General features: G+C 55.3%; 1 protein-coding gene across 3 annotated transcripts; it reads left to right on the forward strand.

The window, feature by feature from the left end:
- Nucleotides 1–540: 540 nt before the first annotated feature.
- On the forward strand, nt 541–20,071 carry TIE1 (tyrosine kinase with immunoglobulin like and EGF like domains 1). Of its 3 annotated transcripts, none has more exons than XM_004740592.3 (23): nt 541–758; nt 2,831–3,142; nt 3,261–3,371; nt 4,745–4,900; nt 5,044–5,175; nt 5,334–5,474; nt 5,675–5,803; nt 6,604–6,749; nt 6,978–7,122; nt 9,425–9,583; nt 9,727–10,365; nt 10,948–11,238; nt 11,525–11,715; nt 13,937–14,147; nt 14,308–14,418; nt 14,594–14,784; nt 15,712–15,825; nt 15,927–15,997; nt 17,109–17,149; nt 17,239–17,335; nt 17,419–17,518; nt 19,378–19,460; nt 19,914–20,071. In XM_004740592.3, exons 1-22 carry the CDS (start codon nt 701–703, stop codon nt 19,447–19,449), a joined length of 3,618 nt encoding a protein of 1,205 aa, XP_004740649.1. In that variant the 5' UTR covers nt 541–700; the 3' UTR covers nt 19,450–19,460; nt 19,914–20,071. The 3 variants fall into 3 exon arrangements, with proteins under 3 accessions (XP_004740649.1, XP_012900322.1, XP_012900324.1); XM_013044868.2 differs by having other exon boundaries at nt 549–758; nt 9,727–9,864; nt 10,069–10,365; nt 19,378–20,071; XM_013044870.2 differs by lacking the exons at nt 541–758; nt 2,831–3,142; nt 3,261–3,371 and adding an exon at nt 4,203–4,302 and having other exon boundaries at nt 19,378–20,071.
- The last annotated feature ends 1,732 nt before the right edge of the window (nt 20,072–21,803 follow it).

The raw sequence follows: 21,803 nt of genomic DNA on the forward strand, positions 1-21,803 counted from the left end.
CTTTCAATTACTAGACCAGCCAAAAGACCTGGAAGGAAAAATCTGTTCACCCCTACATATGCAAGATAGAATCAAAGTTCTCTCTTTTTTTTTTTTTCCCCTGAGTGTGAGTTCTTGTGTTCCTTTGTCCACTTGTTATGTACGTGAACTGCTCTCTAGGACACCCGTGTAACTGTCCTGGGACACATACATAAGGAATTGCTGTGTATGTGCTGGGGGGAGGGGAGACCCCAGAACAATATCCCCACCACCACCCCACCACCACCCTCCCGCCCCAAAGCCCCATCCCTCCTCAATAGGCGGAAGCCACTGGCTTCCTCCCTTTCCTGCCTCCTGCCTCCTGCCTGTTGGCAAGGCAGAGGACCAAAGGGAGGAGAGGAGAGGGGAAAACCTGTCCCATAGTGCCTAGGTCTGCCCTTACAACTCTCCCCCACCTCAAGTGACCCCATTCCAGGGCCTTCCAGGCCACACCCATCCTTGGCTTTGTGGGGGCCGGACTAGGGTGGGGGGCCTGTTCGGTGAGCAGAAGCAGGATAGGTCCTCCCCACCCCTCCACGGCTACCCCTCCCACCCAAGCCACCTCATTTCCTCTTCCTCCCCAGCACCAACACGCACTAAACAGTACAGGCCCAGCATCTAGAACCAGACTAACTGACCGGAGGCCTAGCTTGTCCTGGCTGACCTGGTCAGCCTCCAGAGTATGGTCTGGCTGGGGCCTCCTTTGCTGCTCCTCATCCTCTTTCTGGCTTCTCATGTCGGTAAGTCTCCCCCAAGCCACTCCCACCCCCAACCCCCAAAGCCCTGATTTTCCCCCTAGGAAGCCTTACAATCACTGCCAACACTTTCCCCATCAGCTAGAAAGTGGGATCAAGGCCTCCAAAACCCAGGCAGGCCCTAGACACCACTGCAGCCTGGCACTGGGAATAGAACAGTCATTGACTGTGTTGGATTTTCGGATCAGTAAAGCACAGCGGGGCCTATGGGAGCCTATGGAGTTTTCAGGGGGTGCTCATGTAGTCGGTGTGCTGGCTTCATTTAATCATTCATTTGACAAACATTTATCTAGCACCAGCAATATTCTAGGAGCTGTGCTATGGGTCACAGGTTGAAATAGATTCTATGATACTGATCTCCTATGGCTGTTATGGGGTTTAAAGGAGGTAATTTACGCAGAGCACCCAGTGCCCAGTTGTGTAAGTGGTAGTTGATTCCTTCAGTGATGGTCAAGAGGATTGGAACACAAAGGCTAGCTCTGAGTGGTAGCTGGAGACACAGGACATGGGGTGAAGGATAAAAGGGAGACACAAGTAGCTCCAGAGGAGCACCGAGGAGGAAGGAGTCAGCTACTCTGCTTGGGGGTAGTAGATGACAAAGGCATCCAGAAAGACTTCACTAAGAACAGTGGCCTTCATTCTGGGCGTCTAGAACAGTCCATGCAAGTCTCAGAGGTGAGGAAGGGCATGGGAGAGAAGGTTCCTGGAGGGAACTCAACAGGAGAGGCAGAGTATGAGCAAAGAAGGACTCAAGAGCATGCTCTGTATCCCGAGGGCAATGGGGAGCCATGGGAGGTTGTAGACCAGAGAATCCCAAGGTCTTAGAAGGCCACTCTGGAGGATGAGCTGGGAAAGGAGGGTGTAGCTGTTGGGATGGTCCAGGTGAGTAAATGTGGGGTTTAAACAGGGGTGGGCTTGGAGATGGGGGTGCAGTCAAGAGGCTTTGAGGATGTGGAATCCGCAGAATTTTGTGATTGATGGCAGCAGCCAGCAACACCCTTAGAGGTATAGAGTTTAGAGTCAGACAACCTGGCTCTGCCAGTTACTGATTATATGCCTTTGGGCAAGTTACCTCTCTGAGATTTCATCCACCAGCTATAAAACTAGAGTAGTAACACCCACCACCCAGGATTGTTGGGGCGATAAAATTAAAGTGTTTGCCATATAATTGACCTCCAATAAACATTAATCATCATGAAAGTAGGAACACGAGAGGACTCCAAAGTTTGTGTCTCAGGTGGTTAGTGCCATCTGTTGAGTCAGGGAGCAGGGTTGGGGAAAGCTGATAGAAATGCAGACCCAAGCTGAGAGGCTGACTCAGAGATGATGATAAAGCCCGGGGAGTAGATGAGCTTGCTCCAGGAAGCCTGTAGAATAATTATTTTCGCCCTCCTCTGTAAATGGAGAGACAGCGACTTCACTGGGGGGGGGGGGGTGACCATCCACTGGAAAGCAGGTGCTCAGGCATATGGTGGGCGGTCAGCAAATGCCAACTTCAATGTACCCATGGTAGGCTTTTGAAGAATATTAATTGATGAGCTAAGTGGCATTAAAGCTAGCTAATTACTTGCCAGTTAAGGGGCAGGGACAGAAAAGGAGGGGCTCCCCTCCTTCTCTGCCCCACAACCACCTGGTTGCAGAAGCCCGCCCCTCCTGTAAATCCCAGGACGGCAAGCCCGTCTAGATTTCTGGAGCGGCAGGAAAGGCTTTCTCCAAGAAGATTCTGCTCTCCTGGAGAGCGGCTCCTCTTTGCAGAGCAGTCTGAGACAGGTGGGGACTCAAGGGGACCGGCAGGGTATTAAACAGTGAGGAAACGGAGACAGGGAGCATACATCATTCTTTCCGAGGCTATAAAGGGAAGCCATCTGGCGGGAGAAGGGGGGGCACCAGGAGACCAGAGAGGGGGCTTTGTTTTTGTTTTTAGGACGAAGAGGCTTAGCGGGGGCAAAGCTAGTGTGCGGCCGGGAAAGAGACAGGAAGGGAGGGGAGGGAAACGCCTGAGAGCGCGGGGCGGGCTGGGGACCTCGTCGGAAGGAGGACTGGCGTCCCGGCTCCAGGCGCCGCGGTGGACCTGACGCTGCTGGCCGACCTGCGGCTCACCGAGCCCCAGCGCTTCTTCCTGACCTGCGTGTCCGGGGAGGCCGGGCCAGGCGCGGGCGCGGACGCCTGGGGACCCCCGCTGCTGCTGGAGAAGGACGACCGCATCGTGCGCACGCCGCGGCCCGGGCAGCCCCCACACCTGCTGCGCAACGGCTCGCACAGCGTCACGCTGCGCGGCTTCTCGCAGCCCTCAGACCTCGTGGGCGTCTTCTCGTGCGTGGGCGGCGCGGGGCGCACGCGCGTCCTCTACGTGCACAACAGCCCCGGAGGTGAGTCCGGCCCGCGGGGCGGGGAGCGGACGGGAGCCGCTGTCGCCGCTGTCGCTGCTGCCGCTGTGCACCTCTGACCCGTCTCTTCATCCCCCACCCACCCACCGGTCCCCTACAGCGCACCTGCTCCCGGACAAGGTCACACACACGGTGAACAAAGGCGACACGGCCGTGCTTGTGGCACGTGTGCGCAAGGAGAAGCAGACAGATGTGATCTGGAAGAGCAACGGTGAGAGGGAACTCTGGACGGGTTGGGCAGGTCAACGGTCTGCCCCTTCAATGAACACCTCCCTGCCCTTGACCTCCCCCAGCTTTGGCCGCCCACATGGCCTTCACTCTGATACACCTGTTGCCTCCCCGCTGCACCTGCCTCTGTGTCAGGTCCACAGGAAGCACTTGTACCCATGTCTTCTCTGGCCTGTTCGGTCCTCCTACTATACCCAGAGGACCAGCAGCCTTGTGGCAGGCCACCTCCTTCCCTGTTACCCTCAAATCAGCACTGTGCTGAACCCTCACCTTTAGCACTCCCCTGGGAGTTAGCAGGTGCTGTCACATAGGCCCTCTGGCAAGGAGCAGCAGTCCCCATGGGGAAAAAGAGAACGGGTAACTCAGCCCAGGCCTGCCCCCACTCTGGCCCTATCAGAACCTCTGGCCACTCCATGGGAGGGAGCCCTTATTCTGTGTGGCCCCAGAGATTCCAGCCTCAGCCCTCAGACCCACAGCCCTTTGGTTGCCCTATGTTCTTGAGGGAAGGAGGACCCTTTCCCCAGCCCAAGGGGTTTGTCTCCTGAGCACCAGGCCCCCTGAACTGATGAGAGGTGTGAAGGGTCACATAGACCTGTACTCCCTACAATCCAGGCCTGGGAAAAGAGGCAAAAGGAGGTGGGACACGGATAGGGACCCTAGTATTTGGGACTGCAAGTCCTGGAGGAAGAAGCTTCTGGGAGAAGTCCCCAAGAAGTCCCCAAGGAGATAACCCCTGAACGGTGCCCAGGAGGGGGAATGGGAATTAGCCACACAAAGGAGGAGGAAAGGACATTCCAGGAGGAGGATTGGCTGAGAGCACAGACAGGAAGTGCTGAAATACCGTGGTGTTTCTAGAAGAGAAACCAGCATTTCCAGAACTCAGGAATGTCAGGAATCAGGCAGGGTGTGGAGAGGTATGGGGCCAGAGGGTGAAGCAGGGATATGCCAAGCAGTGGGTAACTGAAGGAGTCCGAGAAGGGGAACTGTGGAGGCTTCTGCTGGGGAAAATCCTGCTGGCTGATGAGTGGGGGATGGAGGGAGGGAGGGGAAACAGAGGCAGAGGAGACTGCCTGGAAGACCGTGGGAGGTGGGGACTGTGGTGATGGTGGCTATGAGCGGGACAGAAAAAGGTGACTGCTTTAGGAGATGCAAAGGAGCTAGACTGAGCAGGACCTGTTGACTTCCTGAGTGTTGCTGGGGCGTGGAACAGAGGATGCATCCCAGCTTTCTGCCTTGGGGACAGACCCTGGCTGGTGCCTTGCCCCCATTCTGGTCACTGTATGGGGCGCACACTGATTCGACCTGGGCACCAGCTCTCACCTGGTGCTGAGGACCCTGACCCACTTCTGCCCCCAGGATCCTACTTCTACACCCTGGACTGGCATGAGGCCCAGGATGGACGGTTCCTGATGGAGCTCCCAAACGTGCAGCCATCAGCAAGTGGTATCTACAGTGCCACCTACCTGGAAACCAGCCCCCTAGGCAGCGCCTTCTTCCGGCTCATCGTGAGGGGTTAGGAGCAGAGGGCAGAGCTGGGGGGTGGGATGGAGGTTGGGAGCCCTGTGGGCACTTCCTGTGGGCCCCCAGGGCTGCCCGAGACCTCGGCAGCAGTGCTAGGTTGGTGAGGGTCGGTTGCTGAAAGCACGTTCCTCCAGGCTGTAGGGCAGGGCGCTGGGGACCAGACTGCACCAAGGAGTGCCCGGGTTGCCTGCACGGAGGTGTCTGCCATGATCAGGATGGCGAGTGTGTGTGCCCCCCTGGATTCACTGGCACCCGCTGTGAGCAGGGTAAGGCCGGGAAGCTAGGACCTAGGCAGGAGAGGCTGCCTGGCTGGAGAAGACTCTTGAACCAAGAGGATGGAGCTTGGTGGGTGGTGAGAATGCCAAGTGGGGCCCGGACCCTGAGGTCCAGCAGTGGGCCCTATACCCACCCATCCTATTTCTAGCCTGTAGAGAGGGCCGTTTTGGGCAGAGCTGCCAGGAGCAGTGCCCCAGCACATCGGGCTGCCGAGGTCTCACATTCTGCCTCCCGGACCCCTATGGCTGTTCTTGTGGATCTGGCTGGAGAGGAAGCCAGTGCCAGGAAGGTATGGACTGACCTGCCCTCCGCAGTCCCTGACCCAGACATCCATCCACAGACTGGACCTGGACCCTCCACTTTGGCCCTGGGGTCCACACCAGAACCTCCATAGTCCCCTGCTCACCCAGCCTGGCATAACCCAGGCCCCAGCTCTGCCCTCACTGCCGCTGACCTGTGTCCCTCTAACCACAACCCCTCTATCCGCAGCCTGTGCCCCTGGCCACTTTGGGGCAGATTGCCGCCTCCAGTGCCAGTGTCGGAACGGTGGTACATGTGACCGCTTCAGCGGCTGTGTTTGTCCCTCTGGCTGGCATGGAATGCACTGTGAGAAGTCAGGTACAAGGGTGTTTGAGATCACTTAAAACAAATCAGGCTTCACCAGACACATCTCCCTGACTCCAAGCTCTACACCCGGGGAGATCAGGGTTCAGGGGGCCTTCTCACCGCCCAGCTCACATCACCCATACCCATGCAGGGCTGGGCAATAGCCCAGAATGGATGGGAGCCCAGAGGAGGCCCCTGGCCAGTCTGAGTGGTTCAGGGAGGGCTTCACGGAAGAGGCAAGATCTGAGATGGGGTATGAAGGATGAGCGCGAGATGGCTAGGCAAAGAGCCCTGGCAAAGGCCCAGGGGTTGAGGGACTCGGGGTCGGGTACCATGAGAGTGGAGTAGGAAGGCTGGGGGAGTGACCACAAGAGTCAAACCTCGGGAACTTTGAACAGCAGGCCAGCAGGTGTGCTGGGGGCAGGAGGGAATTGTTGAAGAGGCAGAAGGCAGTCAGATTTGTGTTTGAGGGAGGACCCACGCAGCTGGGTGGAGAGTGGAGGTGGGAGAACCTGGAGGGTCTGTAACAGAGCCTAGAAATGAGTGAGGCCTGAACCAGTGTTGGGGCTATAAGGCTGGGGAGGGGAATGTGTTGGCCGAGACAGGACATCGGGTTGGGAGCACAGGAGATAGACTCTGTGGCCGATCAGCCATGGGGCGCAAGGGCTGTCTGGAACTCTGCAGCTTCTAGGCTTGAGCGACTGAGCCATTGGTGGCCGCTCCACTGAGATGCATGATACAGGAAAAGGGGCAGCATGGTGGTCAATGTCTGCCCCGTGGGGCTCCAGGATGTATCCTCCCTCTCTCCCTAGACCGGATCCCCCAGATCCTGGATGTGGCCTCAGAAATGGAGTTCAACTTAGAGACTACACCCCGGATCAACTGTGCAGCCGCAGGGAACCCGTTCCCAGTGCGGGGCAGCATGGAGCTCCGGAAGCCCGACGGCACGGTCCTCCTGGTCAGCAGCCCCCCACCTGCCCTGACCCCACTGGCCTCACAGGTGGTCCCTCAGACCCCTGCCCCTTAGGGTTTTCCAAAGGCTCTACCCACTGGCCTGACTGTGGCTCATATGGGGTCATCTGATGGTTGAGAAACCACCAGGGGTCCTCTGTCCCCTTATTAGTCCCATATTGGCCTCTTGAGTGTTTGTTCTCTATGGTCTGTCCCTTTTCCCTGTCTCTCTCAGTCCACCAAGGCCATTGTGGAGCCAGACAGGACCACAGCTGAGTTCGAGGTGCCCCGCTTGGCACTTGGTGACAGTGGACTCTGGGAGTGCCGCGTGTCCACATCTGGTGGCCAAGACAGCCGACGTTTCAGGGTCAATGTCAAAGGTCAGTGATGTCCTGGGGCTATGGAGGAGGGTCCGTGGGCAGAGTGGTGCTCAGTGGGCTGGTGCTGCGCAGACTGGGCATAGTAGCAGGAAGGGCAAGGGCCCCTGAACTCCCAGCCCAGCACCCAGCAAAGAAGAGGGTTTGTCGTCCACCAGAGGTCTGGTCTGGCCCATGTCAGGGCAGAAGCATAGCTCGGTCCTATCTGGAAAGGAAATCCCATGCCTTAGAAACAGCATACCCTCTGACCCTGCCCAGCCTCCTATCTGGCCATGCTGGCCCTCTCTACCCGCTCACAACCCCTGCACACGGCGTGCCTTTAATTCTGTCTCTGGGATGCTGCCGTCTGCTCTCATCACGCCTCAGGGCTCGCAGGGCCAGGACAGGGGAGCGTGTGGGGCGCCTCAGCTCAGAGGGTGGCCTGCCACCCAGAGGAGCTCCGTGGTGAGTAGGAAGATGAGTAGGGAGGGAGCTGCCAGTGCCCAGGATGGCCCAGAGCCAGTACGATCTTGTCCCTTCACCTTTGCCAGCCCCGTATGCCTTGACTCCTCTTGCCCTCTGCTCCTGACAGCCGGCCTCCCCCACAGAAACCCAGACGTCTCCCCTCTTCCTCTTTCTCTTCCTTCCCTGCTTGCTCTCCACCCCTCCCACCAACTTGCAGCTGCCCCACCAGCAGGACCTATCAGTGCCGCCCGGGCTCTGCATCTAGCCTGTCTCTTCTCCCCAGGCTTCCGATTCCAGGCGATTTGGGTTCAAATCCTCACCACCAATTCCTGGCTTAAGCAAGCTGCTTAGCCCCTCCCAGCTCATGAGGGTTGCTGTGAAGCAAGTCATATGATGCGTTTAATGCGCTGAAGTTATGTTATTTAATGTCATGGGCCATTTAATGCAATGAGCTTAGATGATGTATACGAGGACTGAGTCCAGTGCCTCATGCAAGGTGTGTGCTCCATATATGTTGACATTTATTGTTCCTATTATTTTTTTAAAGATTTAATGTATTTATTCAAGAGAAAGGAAATGAGCGAACAGGGGGAGGGGCAGAGGAGAGGGAAAAGCAGACTCTGAGCTGAGCGCAGAGCCCAATGCAGAGCTCGATCCCAGAACCCCGAGATCATGACCTAAGCTGAAACCTAGAGTCAGATGCTTAGCAGACTGAGCCCCCCAGGCATCCCTATTGTTACTGTTACCAAAATGTCCTCTTCCGAGGTTTTAGCTGTTCTCTGGCAACTCCAGGACCTGATCTGCCACCTAGACCCCTCCCCAGAGCTCCAGACTCATTTGATGGGACCTCCAGCACTGGGGGTCTGGTTCTGAAGTCTGAGTGGAAGTGTGGGCCCACTCTATGTCTGACCACTCCCTGCACAGCTAAGCCCCGCTGTAAGCATGAGGCACAGGGGCTCCAGGGCTCCATACCCCCCCCTTGCTCTCCCCTCCTCATGACCTGCTGACCCCACTATTCCTCCCCACACACCGCCCCGCCCCCAGCTCCCTACTCTTCCTTCTCGGCCGGGGCCTCCTGCCCTCCCTTGTTTCCAGCCACCGGTTCATGCATCCATCATTCTTAGAACAATCGGTCCGATAACTGTTTGGGAGAGGCAAAGGAACCAGTCATAGTGCAGACGTGATAATCTGGGCAGAAAAGCTCAGGCCAGAAGAGGGTCAATGAACATGGAGTGAGGAAGCCAGGCAGGAATCTAAAGCCGTTTGGGGTAGAACTGGCTGATTCCAGGTGGCCTGGCCAAACGCGTCTTCCAAATCCTGGTTGTACCTCCTGCTGACGGCCTGGCCATAGGCCAGGTACACATCTCCAAGCCTCAGCACCCGGGTGGGCAGAGCGCTGTCTTAAAGGGACAAGTAGCCATTGCAAAGCCCATAGTTCATCACTGGCTGGCTTTCTTTTTTTTTTCTCCAACAAAGAGAGTGATAAATGGTAGAGGGAGAACAGAGAGCAGGCTGACACCAGGCTCTCGCCCTGCCTGGGGTCTCAGGCCCCTCTGCGTGCTCCACATTGCCTCCCCCACACCCAGCTAGGCTCATCCGACCTCACTTAGCAGCTTTGGGGATTCTCTCGAGTCCTCGCTGCCGGATCCTTGTGCCCCAAGCTGCCCAGGCGGCAGAACATTGTCCTGACTGGATGCTGGCCCTTCTGCCCATCGGTTGAACTTGGGCTCTCCCCAGCCCAGATGGGCCCCAGATCCAAACCAAGACCGAGATATCTTTGCTGGCCAGAGTAGAGTCCTCTTATTTTTCGGAAGACTGGGCAGGCTATCTGGACCCTGCCTGACTTGGGGTCTCCTGGCAGTGCCCCCAGTGCCCCTGACTGCTCCTCGGCTCCTGGCCAAGCAGAGCCGCCAGCTCGTGGTCTCCCCACTGGTCTCCTTTTCCGGGGACGGACCCATCACCTCTGTCCGCCTGCACTACCGGCCCCAGGATAGCACCATGGCTTGGTCCGCCATTGTGGGTGAGCAGGGGCTCAGGGCTGGGAGAGGCATTGCTGGGGGCAGGAGGGGGTCTGGGGCAGGACAGGATATTGGGTCAGAATGAAAGGGGGGAGGTGGCAGCTTCGGGAAGAGGTGGGGGCTGAATGATGTGTGCTGCCCCCAGTGGACCCCAGCGAGAATGTGACTTTAATGAACCTGAGGCCGAAGACAGGATACAGTGTCCGCGTACAACTGAGCCGGCCAGGGGAAGGAGGGGAGGGGGCCTGGGGGCCTCCCACCCTCATGACCACAGACTGTCCTGGTGAGAGGCGAGAGTCACCCCTTCGTGTCCCCCCATGGGTTACCGTCCTATGCACTCAGGGGTTGTCCTGTCTTGTCCCCACGCCAGGGGCCCCCTGCCTTTCCCACTGGAGGTTGTCCCACCCTGTCCCCCGGGGGGAGATAACTGTCTTGTACAGCCCCAAGGACCAACTGAACAGTTCTGACTCCCAACCTCCGGCCCCAGAGCCCTCGTTGCAGCCGTGGCTGGAGGGCTGGCACGTGGAGGGTCCTGACCGGTTGCGAGTGAGCTGGTCCTTACCCTCGGTGCCTGGGCCACTGGTGGGCGATGGTTTCCTGCTGCGCCTGTGGGATGGGACACGGGGACAGGAGCGGCGGGAGAATGTCTCGTCCCCCCAGGCCCGCACCGCTCTCCTGACTGGACTCACGCCTGGCACCCCCTACCAGCTGGATGTACGGCTCTACCACTGTACCCTCCTGGGCCCTGCCTCGCCCCCCGCGCGTGTGCTCCTGCCCCCCAGCGGTATGCTGTACCCAGAAAGGCTGTTATGGGTTCCAGATGAGGGAGGACATGGAACACAGGAGGTTACTGGAGAGTGCATGGGCACAGAGAGAACACAGGATGTATCGAAAACGTGGGCATAAGGGGGAAGTAGGACGACAGACAGACATGACCAAAGGGAGGACGTGAGATGTCTGATATTGGTGGCCAGGGAGAGGTGGGCCCCCAGGAGCATACGGGATGAGGGAAAGATGGGGAGGCCAGGGTTCATGTGGAGATTAAGGGTCTTAGGGAGGATGTGGTGTACCAGGAGGACATGGGATTTGGGCGAACATAGGGTATGGGGCACAGGAAGACCTAGCATGCTGGGAAGATCTGGGATGCCAGGAAGACCTGGCCCATAAGGAGAACAAAGGAAAGCAGAAGTTTGGGGTGAGGGGAGGCGTATGGAGCGAAACAGCCCAGCAGGGAACGGGGAAGGTTGGCGGGTTGGCTCGCGTTTGGGGGTCCACAGAGCAGGGAACACAGCTAGAGTGGATCTCACCCCAGAGCCACATACCCTGCTCCCGTCTGAGCACTGCCTTCCCACCCCCATCTCCTCAGGGCCCCCAGCTCCCCGACACCTCCGTGCCCAAGCCCTCTCAGACTCTGAGATCCAGCTGACATGGCAGCGCCCAGAGGCTTCGGTTGGGCCTATATCCAAGTACATCGTGGAGGTGCAGGTGGCTGGGGGCTCAGGAGACCCACTGTGGATGGACGTGGACAGGCCCGAGGAGACAAGCACCATTGTCCGTGGCCTTAATGCTAGTACACGTTACCTCTTCCGTGTGCGGGCCAGTATCCAGGGTCCCGGAGACTGGAGCAGTGTGGCAGAGGAGTCCACCCTGGGCAATGGTGAGAGAGCACAGCCACGGGGACTCCCAGCCTGGGGTAGGTCTCCATGCCCTCTCCTGGCACCGGATCTCCAGTTTTGGAGCCAGGACATCCGAGGTTCCTCCCAACAAGTCACATCTGTCCTGATCCTGGCCCCCCTGACCCTTCCCTGCATCTGTTGTCCTAGTGCTGGGAAAAACCCCGTCACCCCAGTGAACCACCGGCCTTAGGCCTGATACCCCTGGTCCCTCCTGGTACTAGGCTCTGTGATCTCTCCCTCCCGGCCATCTGCCCCCCTCTTGTACAGGGCTGCAGAGTGAGGGTCCGGTCCAAGAGGTCCAAGCAGCCGAAGAGGGTCTGGACCGGCAGCTGATACTGGCCGTAGTGGGCTCCGTGTCAGCCACCTGCCTCACCATCCTGGCGGCTCTCCTGACGCTCGTGTGCATCCGCAGAAGCTGCCTGCACCGCCGACGCACCTTCACCTACCAGTCGGGCTCGGTCAGTTCCTGTGCCCGCTCCGGGCGCATGCGTGCACCACTCTAGCTGAGTCTGTCCGCTCATGCGCAGTACCTATCCCCCCCCCCCAACCCCGAAGTGTGTGCGCGTGCGCATGTTTAGGTGTTTAGGTCGCGGGTGTAGGACTTAACCGTGCTCATGGATGCAAGATATAATTTTCCTTGATTTTCTAGAACTGAATTCAGTTCATAAGTCAGTTTATGTTAGTGGCAAAATATTTAATATTCGCTGTTGAAACTAGTTCCCTGTGTCCATATTTCACCGTGGTTAATTCAGGGTTCTCTCGCTTCTTTCTGGAGGTGCTGGAAGCATAGGTAGCATGGGGACAACACGGGAGGTGGGGCGGGCAGCGGGACATCTGAGCTTCATGCTGGCCTCTGCTCTGGCATCCTTCCCTGCCTTGGGAGCCAGCACACATCTGTGGCTAATGCCCTCAGCCCTTCTGTGGCTTCCTGGCCACAGGCAACTCCTACTATGGGTTCCTCCTCCGGCCTCATCTCTGCAAAGGCCATGGCCTCCTCTGGGAGACTTAAGAGCCCTGAGGTGCTCCCTGTACCCTGTGGAGGGCAGCGTGTTCTGTGGCCCTTACACCCTTTGTTGCAAGCCCTGTTATGGCTGCTTCTGCCACTCCAGAGCTGTGCTGACCCACGTCCCTATATGGGGGGTGGGGGAAGGCCTCCGCTCTTCTTGGCCTTGCTGTATACCTGGCTGTAAAACTTGTCGGAGCTCTCTGTAGTCAGAGAGCTGCCAGTGGGGTGGGGGACCAGCTCGGCTCCCAGCTCCCAGCATCCCTCCTTTTGTCCCCACCTCCTGTCTCTCTCCCACCTGTCCTCTTCCCATGAGATCCTCCCCAGTGCTGTCCCAGGTGATCCAGAGTCTTTCCCCAGCCCTCCCTTTGCACCTGGGCTCTTGATATTTATAGCCATGCTTTGGCATTTCAAAGAAACAAAAACAACAACAAACAAAACAAAAACCCTCTTCTCTCTCAAGGGCTGATCCTTATGATAGAAAGCCTAGTGTCTAATGCCATTGTCTAGGCCATGCCTCCCTTCAGAGAGTCAGTTGGCTTCTTTGTTCCAGGCTGCTCCCTCTGAGGTCAGTGTGCACAGAAAGCCACTAGGGCTGAGGTGGGGGCAGGGTAATGGAGACAGATGTTGAGGGAGGGAGATGGGAAAATCGCCTTGAACACAGACATAATCCTAATACATGTCCAGACCTTCCCTGCCTCGTGTGCCTGCATGAAGATGTGCGTGTGTGCCATGCAGGAGTGCACTTATGCGTCTGCTGGTGGGCACCCCCGTGTGTGCCCGCGTGTGTCCCTGTGCATGTGCCCCTCCCTGAGCACATGGCTGTGCATGCACCTGAGGTACGGTGGCCTCCGCTTTCCATGTTTCCTGTGAATCCATGTGCCCCGTGTCCCTAGCCCCTCACTGAGGGAGCCCCACCCCCAGGTCTGTGTTAACCCTCTTCCAGGTCTCTTGTCAGGGGCGCCCTGGGTCCTGTCCAGCTGTTTCCCTTTCCTGCCATCCTCCTGGCCCAGGTGGACCAGCTCCTATGTGGTTAGGGGAAGTGGATGTTCCTCTTTGCAGTGGTCTATCTTCGGCTCCTTGGTGGTTTTAGAGCCATAGACAGTCCTCATCTCTGCTTCCCGTACTGTAGAGAAAACCCCTCCGCTGACTCGCACCAGCTTGGGGTTTCACATGTGATAGGTGCTCTATAAATGTGTCCTAGCCCGCGGCCCAAGGCTAGAATCCTCTCCAGAGGATTGATGAGCAAAAAGCCTGGTCGTGAGATCAGCACAGTAATGGGAGGCTTGCCACTTCCCATCACAGCTCATTCCAATTCCTTCCCGTTTGAAATGTTGGAGATACCCTCTTTCCATTGACTCCTGTCTTCATGGCTTCTAGCAGACTTACCCACTCCTTGTTCTCCCAGAGCCCTCTACACCAGATCCTTGGTTGTGGCCTCACATCTCTCTTCTTGGACCTCTGTCTAGCCAGTGGCCCATGGATGGCTTCATCTCCTGTGATTCTGTCTCAGTGTGTATCCTCTGTCAGCATATCTGTTCCTGCCTGACCGCCACAGTGCCCTCTGCGGGGGTCTCTATCCATTTGTCTAACTTTCCCTCAATGCCTGTCTGTACCTCTTGCTGGCCCCACATCTGCGGCGCCAACTGCCTTCCCACTTGTCTCATTCTATGAAGGGCGAAGAAACCATCCTGCAGTTCAGCTCAGGCACCTTGACGCTAACCCGGCGGCCCAAACCACAGCCTGAGCCCTTGAGTTATCCAGTGCTGGAGTGGGAAGACATCACCTTTGAGGACCTCATCGGGGAGGGGAACTTTGGTCAGGTCATCCGGGCCATGATCAAGAAGGACGGACTCAAGATGAACGCGGCCATCAAGATGTTAAAAGGTCCCCCCGGAGTGACCCCTGACCCCAGGCCCACCCCCTACCTTTGTCCCACAGATCCCAGGCCCTACCTGGATCCCCTCCAGCAACTGTCCCCAGCCCTCAGTAGCCATGCCTTTTCAGAACTATTTCTGACTAAAGTGATATTGGATTCTTTACACAGAGTATGCCTCTGAAAATGACCATCGTGACTTTGCGGGAGAACTAGAAGTTCTGTGCAAATTGGGACATCACCCCAATATCATCAACCTCTTGGGGGCTTGTGAGAACCGAGGTAAGCCCCCAGGTCCTCACCTATCTCTTCTTCCCAAGCCCCATCAACAGCCATCATCCCCCCACCCCGACACACACAGCGGCAGCCTGCCCCCTTCTCCTACCATTGGAGGTCTGCTGCTGGCCAACTGCCAGCTTGGGAACCCCCACCCCGTCCCTGGCTTTTTCCCTCCCAGGTTACCTGTATATCGCTATCGAATATGCCCCCTACGGGAACCTGCTAGACTTTCTGCGGAAGAGCCGGGTCCTGGAGACAGACCCAGCCTTCGCCAGAGAGCACGGCACAGCCTCCACCCTCAGCTCCCGGCAGCTGCTACGTTTTGCCAGTGACGCCGCCAATGGCATGCAGTACCTGAGCGAGAAACAGGTGTCCAGGGGTGTGGGGAGGAAGGCGTGCCGCCACTACGACCCCCTGTAGCTGGCGGGGCAGGGAAGACAGGGGAGGGCAAGACCCCGGAGCTGCTGGCCTGGGTGAATTCGGGAGAGTGCAAGCCGAGAAGCAGAGCTGGGGGAGGCATTGTATTGGAAGCAGCTGAGGAACATCTTGTTGGAGATGCTGAGCTGGCAGTTAGAGATGTCAGCCTAGAACTTGGGAGAAGGGCCTAGGCCAGAGACAACAATCTGGGAACCATCACCCCACAAAGTGCTGGAGAGTCTCATGGCAAGGGAGTGGACCCTGTGAGGGGCCCTGAGGGAGAGACCCACCAGGACATGGTGGAGAGCAAGGCAGAGAGTGGAGGCCTGAGCCCAAGTCTGAGGACACCTCGCTTGAGAGGTGAGACATTTAAAGTTGGTGAAGTTTTGGGTATCCTTGAAGCAGACAAGTAAAAACCTGTGCAGAGGGAGGGGCTGGTGGAGAGAGGTTTCTGGGGAAGGTAGAAGGTCTTGTCGGCGGGGGGGGGGACTGGAGACTCCAGGGAAAGGTCACTTCAAGCAAGAGGAGGGCCTTCCCCACTTGCATCGAAGAGCGGAGAGAAAAGGAAGATGGGTGGATGGGAGGTTGGAGGAAGTGAAGGGGCAGTGTGGTCACCAGCGAGAAACCCAACCTTGTCAAAGAAAGAGACACACAGCCTGAGCTTGGCTCTGGCTGGATCCCAGGAAGGAAGGGACAGCCAGCAGTGTGACTCTTCTGATGCAGGATAAGACCTGGTTGGCTGGGAAGGAGGGTAAGGGGGCTGTTACAGGGAGGGAGGCGGCCCACAAAGACCAGCTGGGAGGTCAGATCCCTCATGGGCCCCAGGAGTCTTGGGGTTGCCCATCCGCAGTCTTCCCTGACCTCTGACCACACCTGCAGTTCATCCACAGGGACCTCGCGGCCCGCAATGTGCTGGTGGGAGAGAACCTGGCCTCCAAGATCGCCGACTTTGGCCTTTCTCGGGGGGAGGAGGTTTATGTGAAGAAGACCATGGTATGTCTCAGTCTCTGCACCCAGGTTCCATGCCTGGCCTCCAAGACCCCTGACACAGGCCCCTCCTCCTCACCCAGCCCCTCAAACCCACTTTCCCCTAGGGGCGTCTCCCCGTGCGCTGGATGGCCATCGAGTCTCTGAACTACAGCGTCTATACCACCAAGAGCGATGTGTGAGTGTGGGGCTCAGAAGGGGTAGGAGGGATTGGTCCCCCAAAGACACATACAGACATAAACCTAGACACGTCTTAGATACGTCTCGAGTAGTATAAGCACAATTTGGGCATTGCCAGGGTCTGTTCTACATGACACAGATATGAGACAAGCGCATCTTGGGTATACCTTGGCGATGCCCAGCATCTTAGTGGGAAGATGGGGGGCTAGTTGGAAGGAGGCGTTGTCTTGAAAGGCGTTTCAGCGGTAGGATTGTGTTAGGGGACTTTAGAGCTGGGTTCATCTAACACAGGGAGATACACTGGAGAGGTTCAGGAATATGGGAGGACAATGCCTGGGTGGAGGGAGAGACCACTCGAGGAAAGTTCTCACCTTCGTTCTGAAGGGCAGAGTCATCCCCACCAGGAGCCTATCCAGAGCATGACCGCCAAGACCCCCTCACACCCAGATAACCATATTGGCCTCCCTTCTGCTCCTCTTTCCAGGGAACCTGGCCTGCCAGGCCATTCAGCTCTGGCTCTACTCACTGGTCCCTGGCCTTGCCTTGTTCACTGTCCACCACAGGGACCGCCTCTCTGACCACTACCCAGCTACTTCCTGCTTCTGTCCCCAAAGCCCCTAGATGCCCACCCCCCACTAGAACTCCCATCCTGGTCTCACCCCACCTAGAGGTTGCTACAATATAAGACGTAGTTAAGAGCAATGGTCTGGAGTTAGATTGTCAGGTCTTGAGTCTGGTTCCAGCACTTACAAGCCATGTGACCTTGGGCAAGCTAATCTGTCAGTACCTCAGTGTTTCCATCTGTAGAATGGGCATAATGGTAGCGCCTACATCATAAAGCTGGTGTGAGGGTTAAATGCATGAACGTATATGTTAGCTGATTCGTGCATGGCCCAGAGTGTGTGATTAGAATGTTAGCTGTGCGGACGGTGAGTCTGGGAGCAGCTCTGAAGGAATTTCAGTGGAGCAGAGACAGCAGCTGGCCAAGGCAGACACCTGCAGAGTGGCCCCCACGCAGGGGCTGGGAGGCGTGCACCGTGGGGCAGGCAGCTACTGAGCAGCTGGCCCCTGGGCCTAGACGGGAACTAAGCACATCCTTCTCATTCCAGTTGGTCCTTTGGGGTCCTCCTCTGGGAGATCGTGAGCCTTGGTGAGTTCCAGACCCCCAGACCCCAGCCCTCTCCTGATCCCCCCACCCTCCCATTCCCTGGGCTCAGAGAGCTCTGTCACCTCCTGCAGGGGGCACGCCTTACTGCGGCATGACCTGTGCTGAGCTCTATGAGAAGCTACCTCAGGGCTACCGCATGGAACAGCCTCGTAACTGTGACGACGAAGTGTGAGTGTCCTCAGCCTGGAGTCCCGGGACCCCCTCAGCCCGGTTGGCCCCGACCCCTCCTCTCAGCCACGCCCCATCTGCAGGTATGAGCTGATGCGTCAGTGCTGGCGGGACCGTCCATATGAGCGACCTCCCTTTGCTCAGATTGCGCTGCAGCTGGGCCGGATGCTGGAAGCCAGGAAGGTGAGGAGACGGGGGCTGATGGGGACAGGGCTCAGCACGCTCCAGGGGTGCCCTCTCATAGAAGCCAGAAAGAAGCAGCCTCCATGTCCTTGTCCCCACCACTAGCTGCCAGGACAGCTGGGCCTCAGGGTGCCGCCCCACTTTCCAGCTCTCCAGGGGTTGAATACTAGGCCCTCCTAACTCTTGCGAGGCCCCAGCGGCAAATCGCTCCCCCGGGGTCCCAGGTCCCATACTGCTTACCTGTCTTCCTCTGCTGGGGCCCTCAGCCCAGTCTCATCTGGGCCACCTCTCTTCACCGGACACAGAGCCAGAGTGACAATGCATGAATGGTCCCCTAACCAAATGGATGGATGGGTAAATGAATGAAAGAGTAAGTGAATGAATGAATAGAATTAGTGGATGGATGATATAATAAACATGAATAAACATAATTAAATAACTGAACCTAATAACCATGTGAATAAACGAATTATCAGGTAAATATAAAGGAAGAAATATATCAAAATGAGCAAGAGCAAAAAGAGTCCTTCATATGAATTAATGACTAAGGAGCTGTAGGAATTAATAAACTGTCTTAAGAATGAAGGAATGATCAGGGGCGCCTGGCTGGCCCAGTCGGTAGAGCATACAAGTCTTGATCTCGGGGTGATGAGTTCGAGCCCCATGTTGGGTGTAGAGATTACTTAAAAATAAAATCTTTAAACAGATGAACGAGAATGAATGAATGATCCATGTAAATGGATAAATGATCAAAAATAGCTTAATGAATAGATGAATAAATAATGAATGCATGAACAAACAGCTCATCTGACAGGTGCATTAAAAAAAAACTAAGATGAATGGATAAAGATGTGATATATACTGCTGACCCTTGAACAATGGATGAGTTAAAGGCAACTAATCCCCTAGGTAGTCAAAAACCTGCATATAATTTTTGACTCTCCCCAGACTTAATTACTAAGAGCCTACTATTGACTGGAAGCCGTACCACTATATAAGCAGTCAACTAAAACATATTTTGCGTATGTACTATATACTATGTTCTTGCACCAAAATAAGCTAGAGAAAAGAAAATGTTAGTAGGAAGGTCATAAGGAGGAGAAAATACATTTACACCACTATATGGCATTTATTGAAAAAAAATCTGGAGTAAGTGGACCCCTACCGTTCAAGTCCATGTTGTTCAGGGTCAGTTGTGTGTACAATGGAATATTACTCAGCCATCAAAGAGAATGAAATCTTGCCATTCACAGCAACATGGATGGATCCAGGGGGTATTATGCCAAGAAATACGTCACAGAAAGACAAATACATGATCTCAATTATATGTGGAGTCTAAAAAAACAAAACAAAACAAATGAACAAAAAAAAGAAACTCATAAATCCAGAGAACAAACTAGTGGTTGCCAAGCCCCCACACTTGGGCAAAATCGGTGAAGATTAAGAGGTACAAAAGGTATAAACTTCCAGTTATGCAATAAATAAATCCCAGGGATGAAAACAGTATAAGGAATATAGTCACTAATACCATACTAACTTTGTGTGGTGACAGATGGTGACTGTCAGATGGCTATGTTGTACCCCTGAAACTAATATAATATATGTCAACTACACTTCAATGAACATTTTTTTAAATTTAAGAAGAAAAAACCCTTCTGTCTAACAATATGTCAATGGGCTCTCACCTGGACCCCCAGTTTTGGTCTGTTCTCACTGCAGAGGGCTGCCCTTGGCCATGGGGCCATCTTGAGTCTAAACCAGTGTCTCTTCAAGTAGGGCTGCCATATCGGAAGCCAGGGAGCTCCAGGCCACAGGCGCCCCCACCCCTGCCCCGCACTAAAGCCTCTTCTGTCCCCCAGGCCTATGTGAACATGTCGCTGTTTGAGAACTTCACTTACGCGGGCATCGACGCCACAGCCGAGGAGGCCTGAGCGGCTGTCAGGCCAGTACCAGGCTCTGCGGGCCAGAGCAAACTCCACTCTCCAGCCTGTGCCTTCTGATCCTTGTGGCCTCTGGCCTGAGCTGCCTCGAGGAATTTTTTTTTTTTTTAACTTAAGAAAAGAGGGGATCCTGGCCACCTGGGTGGCTCTGTTGGTTGAGCATCTAACACTTGGTTTCGGCTCAGGTCGTGATCTCAGAGTCATGGGATCGAACCCCACATCGGGCTCCATGCTCTGCATGGAGGCTGCTTCTCCCTCTTCTTCTGCTCCTCCCCCCTCCTCTCTCTCTCTCTCTCTCTCTCAAATAAATAAATAATTAAATAAAATCTTAAAAGAAAAAAAAAAAGAGGGGACCCAGGGGGTGGGCTTAGGGCACTCGGGTCCTCACCCTTTGCCATCGCTCCCACGCCTTCTGCAGCTCTTCCTAGAGTGACTCTTCCCATTTCTCCTTCTAGTTCAGCTGCTCCAGGTTTGTACCCTCTTCTGTGACTCCCCACACTCAAGCCCTCTTCAGCTCCTCCACCCAAGCCAGCGCCCACACAGCTAACATTCCCACTACTCCCCACTTTTGGCTTTATCGTCCAAAAAAAAATAAATGTTATGAGAAGCTCCATCCAATGTATTCCTTTCACTGCCGGCCAATCCCAAAGAAAAGTTGAACCAAAGAGAGACTGGATTTTCCAAGAAAAGAAACAGTGTCCCCAGTGACCCAGTCGTAAACTCAAGCTCTCTGTTGGGGTTGGCTCTCCATGCCAGGAATGTTCTGGAAGACCCATTTTACACAGACACCACCACCTACCTCCCTGTTCTATGAGAGGTCCAGTTTCCCGTGGTCTCCTCCCTACTCTGCAGCCCTGGTCACCAGCAGCTCTCCCTACATCTCTGTGTAACTGCCAGTCCAGGGGTCTGCTCTGTCCAAATAGTCCATGCCAGGATCAGCAATAGCCTAACCTCACTCAGACTGACGCCTCAGCACCAGACAGATTCTGGCCTGTCTTGAGCTCCTGCTTCTCCTTATGACTCTAGGTAGCCTGGCTTGGGAGCCATCTTACTGGCTGGCCTATGGGCCCTCAAGGAGGAAAGCAGAGGTCACTTCTGACTTCAGCCAGCTACGGCAGAATCCTTCACCTTCCCCAGGATCTATCTCAGTGTTCTGGGAGGTGCTCCTGTCCTGAACACTAGTCCCCCTATCACTACCTCAGGCTGTGTGCCTGTCCTCAGGCTTCTCTCTCACCCGTCCTTAAGAAACAAGGCTTGTCTTGCTTCATACATTTCTTCAGTGAATCAGATGGAATCAAAGAAGGTATAACAACAGTATGGTTTTATAATAACATGGATTCCAGAATCACATGGATCCGTGTCCAAGTTCCTGCTAGATCATGTACCATCTGTGTGACCTTGGTCAAGTCACTTAACCTGTCTGAGCTTCAGTTTTCTCCTCTGCAAAATGGGGTTCGTAATGACTACTTCACTGTTGGTAGCACTAAATGAGATCACACGGGTAGGGGCCGTACGGGGCCTGGTACCTAGTGGCTACTGTGTAAGTGTCAGCTGATAGTATCTACAAACACAAGGAGTTTGGAAGGAGTGTTGATTATCAGAATCTGTATTCCAAAGAGACTTGAATGGTTGGAGTGTGAGGCTCAATTTAAGGAGAAATGAACTGGAGTAATGGGGAGGTTATGTAGGACAGGAGATAGAATGAAATTTCAGATCAACTACAGGGACATTTGGACGTCCAAGATGTGGAGACTAAAAATTTGTTTTTGGCAGAGGCTGGGTGCCTGGGTGCCTCAATTGGTTAGGCATCTGGCTCTTGGTTTCAGCTCAAATCATGATCTCAGGAATCATGAGATCAAGCCCCAGATTGGGGTCCACACTCAGCACAGAGTCTGCTTGTCCCTCTCCCTCTGCTCCTCTCCTTGCTCGCTCTCTCTCAAATAAATAAAATATTTAAAAAACAAAACATAGGGGCAACTGGGTGGCTCAGTGGGTTAAAGCCTCTGCCTTCAGCTCGGGTCATGATCCCAGGGTTCTGGGATCGAGCCCCACATTGGGTTCTCTGCTCAGCAGGGAGCCTGCTTCCTCCCCTCTCTCTCTCTGCCTGCCTCTCTGCCTACTTGTGATTCCTCTCTCTCCGTCAAATAAATAAAATCTTAAAAAAAAAAAATGATAATACTACCCAAACTGATCCACAGATGCAATGAAATCCTTATCAGAATCTCAACTGGCTTCTTAGTAGAAGCTGACAAGTCAGTTCTAAAATCCGTCTAAAGGCTCCTGGGTGGCTCAGTCAGTTAAGTGACTCCCTTCGGCTCAGGTCATGATCCCAGGGTCCTAGGATG

The sequence above is a fragment of the Mustela putorius genome, unplaced genomic scaffold (assembly GCF_011764305.1).
Source record: "Mustela putorius furo isolate JIRA1106 unplaced genomic scaffold, ASM1176430v1.1 tig00003853_pilon_pilon_pilon, whole genome shotgun sequence".
Taxonomy (NCBI): Eukaryota; Metazoa; Chordata; class Mammalia; order Carnivora; family Mustelidae; genus Mustela; species Mustela putorius.

Excerpts from the sequence above, each read along its gene's own strand:
- TIE1 (XM_004740592.3), top strand. The coding sequence starts at position 701 with ATGGTCTGGCTGGGGCCTCCTTTGCTGCTCCTCATCCTCTTTCTGGCT. Across the intron at positions 11,239-11,524 it reads GGAGTCCACCCTGGGCAATG|GGCTGCAGAGTGAGGGTCCG; the intron begins GTGAGAGAGCAC and ends CCTCTTGTACAG. Across the intron at positions 17,336-17,418 it reads CGTAACTGTGACGACGAAGT|GTATGAGCTGATGCGTCAGT; the intron begins GTGAGTGTCCTC and ends CCCCATCTGCAG.